We start from the raw sequence: 8242 nt of genomic DNA on the forward strand, positions 1-8242 counted from the left end.
TTGCATCGCAGTGTCCGCATTAGCCGCAATCGCAACCGCATCCACGACCGCAACCGTAGTTTAAAACCTTGACACCGCCTAGAGTACCAAACGCCAACTGAACAACACTACGCATATCACCACCATTCCATATCAACATTGCAACCACTCATCCATATCTCAACATTCGGGTTTCCACCACCATTCCAACATTACAACTATGGATCTATATCCCAATAACTCCCCCTTTTATTATTTAAAAGAAAGAAGAAGAAAAAATCATCACATTTCCGCCAAACCATTTGGAGGAAATGAGTCAAAGTTGTTTTTTCACCTTCACCACAGTTTTGCCAAAGGAATTGGAGGGAATGAGCCGAAAAGTCAAAAGTATAACAGTTTGGTACTAGTATATTAGTTTCAATAGGGAATAATTTTGTGTTTAAAATTTCAAAAGAGGATATATAGGGAAAAAAAACAACCTCATTTCTAAGTACAAATTTTTATCATTTAATTCAAACTCTTGAAAATTTTCAACATTATCATATTTGTTAGATAATAATATTATTAGAGCTTTGAGTATTGGGCTTTTGATAAGTGCCCAATTTTAGTTATAATGTTTGATAATTATGAGCACTTACCAATACTTTTATGAAGAAATCTTGTTTAAAACTCCTTTTGGTGTAAATATAACATTAAATCAAAGAGGAATTGATCCCAAGGCATTTTTTTGTTAGGAATGGCTAGAAAAACAGGTTTTGAAGCCTTCGCTCAGCGAAGCCATAGCGAGCTACAGCGAACTAAACCAGTGGGTTAAGGGTCCATGGCGAGCTTCAGCGAGATTCAGCGAGCAAGACAGCAAAATAAACGTTCGCTCAGCGAAAGATAGCGAGAGATGGCGAGCACAACCCGGGAGGAAGGGTCGGTTAGCGAGAGATAGCGAGCATTGGCGAACAAAGTGATGAGTCAAGCCTTTTGCTACGTGTCAAGAAACCCCTTGCTTAAGTAACTAGTTCGCTCAGCGAACGTCATTTCGCTTAGCGAACTCCACTGTCCTGAAAATCTATAAATAGAGCTCAGAAGCCATTTTCTTAGATAGGGAGTTTTGGTAATAGTTCAGAAATATTAGTAACATTAGTTTTAAGAGTTCTTGAAGGTGGATTCATCATTGTACTTGAGAAATCAAGAGATGTTCTTCATCCCTTTTTCTTGTAAGTTTACTTTTATCATGTCTAGCTAAATTCCTTTGTTGTTGGGATTAGATGTAGTTATTTTGTGAACATGTAGTCAATTTAATCTTAATATAAGTGTTTTCTTTATCAATCATTATAAGTGTTATCTTGTTTAATTGTCTATTTCTAAAAGATTTGAACAACATAGACATATCTTGTTTGAATCAAGAGTAAAAGATAATCACTTATTAAACTTCAATGTTTAGACATAGATGTCGAGTTTAGTAATCACGTCAAATATCAGATCTTAATGCTATTATGTCGATTAATGATTCGAGACATCGAACGTTGATAGAGATAATAGATTTCACGGCGTAATCCGGACACGGATACGTTCGATGTGTGATATGTGATAATAATGATTGGTAAATGAAATATATATAGTGAGGTTAATTGATACATGCTAACGAGATAATGAATCTAGTTCCGACAACTTTTTATCATCCGAAAGTTTAAAAATCCTTTTATCCAATTGCACTTTTATGTTTTCAAAACAAATCTTACAAAAACCCGCACTTAAAATCATGGAAATTGCAAATCAACGTTTGATATCACACTAGTCTCTGTGGATACGATATAACGAAAATACTTGCTTTTGTACTTCATCAAATGGCGCCGTTGCCGGGGACTGGCGTTTGATATTGATAAGTTTGATTATGATTTCTGTCGTTTTAAGCAATTTTGTACTTTTTTATTATTTATTATCCTTTGTGCACGCTAACTTGTCTGGTTAGATTGTTGTCCTGTTTATGCGAGGAAAGATTTCTGCAGAGAATTTACTTTTTGATCCAGAAATCGAAAGAACAGCAAGGAGAAACAATAGTCAACGAAAGAAAAGAAAACAACTAGCCAAACAAAAGAAGCTGCAAGAAGGAACTTCAACTTCTATTTCTTCAACATCCTCAATCTCCGAAGAGATGGCTGACGATCCGCCACGTAACGAAGGTGGAGGTGCCGGTATAAGGCCATGTCACAACAGTCCACGGAGACTTGCTCATCTTGCAAGGCCTCCCAGAGGTGCAAGACAAACGGAGATGAAAACCGGACTCTTGCAATTGTTATATGCTAACCCTTTTACAGGTTTGTCACATGAAGATCCGTACAACCATTTGGTCAAATTCTATGAAATTGCCGGTTCACTTGGTGCTCCTGAAGCGGAGGAGGAAGCGGTGTTCATGAAAATGTTTCCACATTCATTAATAGGAAAGGCCAAAGATTGGTACCTTGATTTACCAGCTCAAGTTATGACAAATTGGAATACTTTGGAAGAAAAGTTTCTTGATCGGTTCTTTCCACATCATAAATTCATGGAGTCAAAAACATCAATTGCGGTGTTTTCTCAAGGCTCCAATGAGACTCTATGTGAAGCATGGGATCGATACAAAGCAATGCTGCGTAAATGCCCTAATCATGGATTTGATGAACTAACCCAAATTCATATTTTTAGAAATGGTCTTTTGCAGGATTCAAAGCTCCTTTTAGATGCAACAGCAGGTGGTTCTCTTTTATCATTAAGTGCTGCAGATGCTACGACTATCATTGAAAAAATGTCACTTAGTGATCGACAAAGTGAACGCAGCAAAACTCAAAGAAAGCCTGGGATTCTTGAACTTGATACTTCAGATGCTATGTTAGCTCAAAACAAGCTTCTCACTAACACGGTGGAAGAGCTATCAAAACAAATGTCTAAGATAATCACCTTACAAGAAGGATCAGGGAAAGCAAAGCAAGTAGCATCTTGTGAATTATGCACCGGAGATCATCCAACTGGTCATTGTCCTCCATCTCATGAAGAGGTGAACTTCATGGCAAATCAACAAAGACAGAGTCAGTATCCGAATAATGCTGGCTATCAAAGGGGAAACAACTCAAACTATGGTCAAGGTTGGAGACAAGATGTTGGCTCATCAAATAGGCAAAGACAATATGAAAGCTACAGTCAACCACCGGTACAACAAACTCAAAATTCTAATTTGGAAGAAGCTTTGAGATCATTCATAGAGATGCAGACCAAACAAAATCAACAACAAAATCAGTTTGTGCAAGAAACTCAAGTCTACCAAAGAGGCAATGATGCGGTGTTAAGAAATCTTGAGACTCAGATTGGTCAAATAGCAAAAGAAATGGCCAATAACAAAAATCAAGGAGGATCATTTGCAGCCAACACCGAACCAAATCCAAAAGAACAATGCAAGTCAATTACAACAAGAAGCGGTAAGGAAGTTGGCAAGGGAATAGGTGATAATTTGAGGAAGGAAGAGGAGGTTATGATACGAGCAGATGAAGAGGAGGTTGGAGAAAGTGAGAATGAAGCAGAAAAGAATAAAAAGGAAGAATTAGTTGAAAAAGAAAAAAATGAAAAAACAGAAAAAAATAAAAAAATTGCAGAGAAGGGAGAGAAGGAGGTTGAAGTGAGAAAAGAAAAGAGTAGTTTACCTCAACATCTGCCATATCCACATGTTCCATCAAAGAAGGATAAAGAAAGGCAGTATGCAAGGTTTTTGGATATCTTTAAAAGATTGCAAATTAACATTCCATTTTCCGAAGCCTTGGAGCAGATGCCAACATATGCAAAATTCATGAAAGAAATCCTTACCAAGAAGAGAAGGTACAATGATGATGAAGTTATTCAACTTGATGCAAGCTGTAGTGCCATTATTCAACGAACTCTTCCGACAAAAGAAAAAGATCCGGGGAGAGTCACGTTGCCGGTCACCATTGGTAATGTGAATGTTGGAAAAGCCCTTATTGATTTAGGGTCAAGCATCAATCTTATTCCTTTATCGGTGATTCAACGGGTTGGTGGTCTTGACATCACCCGTACAAGAATGACGTTACAACTTGCTGATAAATCCATCACTCGTCCATCGGGAATGGCTGAAGATGTTCTTGTAAAAGTTGATAAGTTTATATTCCCTATAGACTTTGTGGTGATGGATATTGAAGAGGATGATGATGTTCCGTTAATTCTTGGAAGGCCATTCATGAAAACTGCTCGTATGATGATTGATATTGATGACGGGGTGATGAAAGTTCGAGTTCAAGATGAGGAAGTCAGTTTTAATTTGTGGGAAGCTATGAAACATCCACATGAGAAAGATATGTGCTTCAAACTTGATGCAACTGAAGAAGCCATATTAGATGTGAGGAAGCAAGCACATAGGCCTTCATCTCTTGAACAAGCCTTGACTGATGCTTTTGAAACACTAGACCCTGAAAAAGAAGAAGAGATTGAGGACTTCTTGAAGCAACTTGATGCTTTTAAAGAAGTACCTCAACCTGAAGTTGAGATTGAAGAGTTAAAGGAGGATGGAAAGCCGGTAGAAGTCAAACTTGAGCTGAAGACACTACCATCACACCTCAAGTATGTTTTCCTTGGAGATGATGATCAAAAACCAGTAATAATCAGTAATTCTCTATCAAAAGGTGAAGAAGAAAGTCTGATCCAAGTGCTAAAGAACAACAAAGAAGCAATAGGATGGGCATTATCCGACTTAAAAGGTATTAGTCCATCTTATTGTATGCATAGTATTATGATGGAGGATGATTATAAGCCAGTTGCACAACCTCAACGTCGATTGAATCCAACAATGAAGGAGGTTGTAAGAAAAGAAGTGGTAAAGTTACTTGAAGCTGGTATGATCTATCCGATTTCCGACAGTGCTTGGGTTAGTCCAGTCCAGGTGGTTAAAGAAAGGAGGGATGACAGTGATTGCAAATGACAAAAATGAATTGATTCCATCAAGAACCGTCACCGGGTGGCGGATGTGTATAGATTACCGGAGACTCAACAAAGCAACCAGAAAAGATCATTTTCCATTACCATTTATGGATCAAATGCTTGAGAGATTATCCGGTCAGAAGTTCTATTGCTTTCTAGATGGATATTCGGGGTACAATCAGATTTCAGTCAACCCCGAGGATCATGAAAAAACAGCTTTCACATGTCCTTTCGGTGTTTTTGCTTATAGAAGAATGCCTTTCGGATTGTGTAATGCACCAGCAACATTTCAACGGTGTATGCAAGCAATCTTTGCTGACTTGATAGAGAAATGCATTGAGGTATTTATGGATGATTTCTCCGTGTTCGGTCCGTCATTCCAACATTGCTTGAAGAATTTGGACACCGTACTGAAGCGGTGTGTTGAAACAAACCTGGTTCTTAATTGGGAGAAATGTCATTTTATGGTGACCGAAGGCATTGTTCTTGGTCACAAGATCTCTTCCAAAGGTATTGAGGTGGATAGAGCAAAGGTGGAGGTCATTGAAAAGCTCCCTCCTCCAGTAAATGTCAAAGGAATCAGAAGTTTTCTAGGTCATGCCGGTTTCTACCGAAGATTCATCAAGGATTTCTCTAAAATTGCCAAACCATTAAGCAATTTGCTTAACAAAGGTACGTCTTTTAAATTTGATGATGAATGTTTAATTGCTTTTAATGAATTGAAAGAAAGATTGGTGACTGCACCCATAATCATAGCACCCGATTGGAAACTCGAATTTGAATTGATGTGTGATGCTAGTGATTATGCAGTTGGTGCAGTCCTTGGACAAAGAAAGAACAAAATTTTTCATGCTATACACTATGCAAGCAAAGTATTAAATGATGCACAAGTTAACTATGCAACAACCGAGAAAGAATTGCTTGCTATAGTGTATGCACTTGAGAAATTTCGTTCTTATTTGATTGGTTCAAAGATTGTGGTGTATACTGACCATGCAGCTATCAAGTATCTGATTACAAAAGCTGATTCTAAGCCGAGACTCATTCGGTGGATGCTCTTATTACAAGAGTTTGATCTTGAGATAAAAGATAAAAAGGGAACAGAAAACTTGGTAGCTGATCACTTATCAAGACTTGTAAACACTGAGGTAACCAAACATGAACGTGAGGTTCTTGAAGAATTCCCCGATGAAAAACTGCTTATGGTGCAAGAAAGGCCATGGTTTGCTGATATGGCTAATTTCAAAGTATTCGGATTAATACCGGATGATCTCAATTGGCACCAAAAGAAAAAGTTCCTCCGTGAAGCAAATCAATATGTTTGGGATGATCCTTATTTGTTTAAAATTGGAGCAGACAACTTGTTAAGGAGATGTGTCACCAGGGAGGAGGCCATAAGCATCATGTGGCATTGCCATAATTCACCATATGGAGGTCACTATAATGGAGAAAGAACTGCTGTAAAAGTTTTGCAGTCAGGGTTCTTTTGGCCTACATTGTTCAAAGATACTTATGAATATGTTCAAAAGTGTGACAGTTGTCAAAGAACCGGCGGAATTTCAAAGCGTAATGAAATGCCGCTGCAGAATATCTTTGTTGTTGAAGTTTTTGATTGTTGGGGCATTGACTTTGTCGGGCCATTTCCTTCATCGTTTTCAAATGAATATATCTTGGTAGCAGTTGATTATGTGTCAAAGTGGGTAGAAGCAGTTGCATCACCAAAAGCCGATGGTAAAACGGTGATCAAATTCTTAAAGAAAAATATTTTTACTCGCTTTGGAACTCCCCGTGTGCTCATTAGTGATGGAGGCTCGCATTTTTGCAATTCACAATTAGCAAAAGCACTTGAGCATTATGGAGTCAGGCACAAAGTTGCATCACCATACCATCCACAGACCAATGGACAAGCTGAAGTCTCAAATCGAGAAATAAAAAAGATTCTTGAGAAAACAGTGTCCGCTTCAAGAAAAGATTGGTCACTAAAGCTAGATGAAGCACTATGGGCATATCGGACAGCTTTCAAATCACCGATAGGCCTAACACCTTTTCAGATGGTTTATGGTAAGTCATGTCATCTTCCGGTGGAACTAGAGCATAAAGCCTACTGGGCTTTAAAATTTCTGAACTTTGATGAGAACCAATCCGGAGAGAAAAGAAAAATTCAGATGCAACAGTTGGAAGAAATGCGGCACCAAGCATATGAATCATCAAAGCTGTATAAAGAAAAGGTGAAGAGCTACCATGATAAGCGGCTCTTGAACAAAAATTTCAGGCCAGGTCAAATGGTTTTACTTTTCAATTCAAGGTTGAAACTATTTCCGGGGAAGTTGAAATCAAAATGGTCCGGTCCGTTCAAAGTACATGAGGTGAAGCCTTATGGTGCAGTCGTGTTAGAAGATCCAGCAACAAATGAAACCTGGACTGTGAATGGTCAAAGGTTGACACTATATTTTGGTGGCGAATTTGATCGAGTCACCACAAAAATTCCACTTTCCGATCCTTGAAGCTCCAAAAAGAACGTCGAGCTAATGACGTTAAACAAGCGCTTGTTGGGAGGCAACCCAATTTTGTAAGTAATTTAATGTTTTAGCATGCATAATATAATTTTGATGGTAGGAACATGATTGGTGTAAGCTGTGCCAAAGGATTCAGCAGAAATTTTTTTTCTGGTATGATTCGCTCAGCGAACATGATATTCGCTCAGCGAAGGCTGCGAATCCTGCACTTCAATTTTAAATGGACAGCTGGCCCAAAATGCTTCCACCTCACCACCCACTACCACAAACACGGTTTTCAAAAACATTCCAAACCCTAAAACAACATTCTCCTCCATCTTATCCTCTCATTTCACTCCAAACCTCTCCTTTACAACTTCTTCTTTCACAAAAATCTCTTTCTACTCTCAAACAAACACCCACTCATTCATTCATCACTTAGTGCATCCTATCTCTACATCACTACCCAGGTATGAAATCCTTTTCAACTCTTACTTTCTTAAGTTTCAAATTCAAATTGAAAAGTGAATATTTATGGTAGTTTTGCACAAGTTTCTTAGGAATAGGTTTGAATGCACTCTACATGTTAAGATTTGCATGAGATTGGTTCCTTTTATAAGGTTTATGATGATTGAAATGATTAGAATGCTTAAAAATCCAGATCTAGTTGATTTACCATGTTTTCTGCAAAAATTGTGTTCGCAACCCTTCGCTTTGCCTTCGCTTAGCGAGCGCCTGCGACCCTGAAGAAAAATTTCATGTTTGATTTCGCTGCGCCCTCGCTAAGCCAAGGTTTGCGAACCTGAAATTTTTTTTTT

General features: G+C 38.3%; 1 protein-coding gene across 1 annotated transcript; it reads left to right on the forward strand.

The window, feature by feature from the left end:
• Positions 1–1957: 1957 nt before the first annotated feature.
• LOC123895795 lies at positions 1958–4930 on the forward strand. The gene is made up of 2 exons (XM_045946279.1): positions 1958–3509; positions 3597–4930. The coding sequence occupies exons 1-2, from the start codon at positions 1958–1960 to the stop codon at positions 4928–4930; spliced, it is 2886 nt and encodes a 961-aa protein (XP_045802235.1).
• The last annotated feature ends 3312 nt before the right edge of the window (positions 4931–8242 follow it).

This window comes from Trifolium pratense, linkage group LG7 (assembly GCF_020283565.1).
Source record: "Trifolium pratense cultivar HEN17-A07 linkage group LG7, ARS_RC_1.1, whole genome shotgun sequence".
Taxonomy (NCBI): domain Eukaryota; kingdom Viridiplantae; phylum Streptophyta; class Magnoliopsida; order Fabales; family Fabaceae; genus Trifolium; species Trifolium pratense.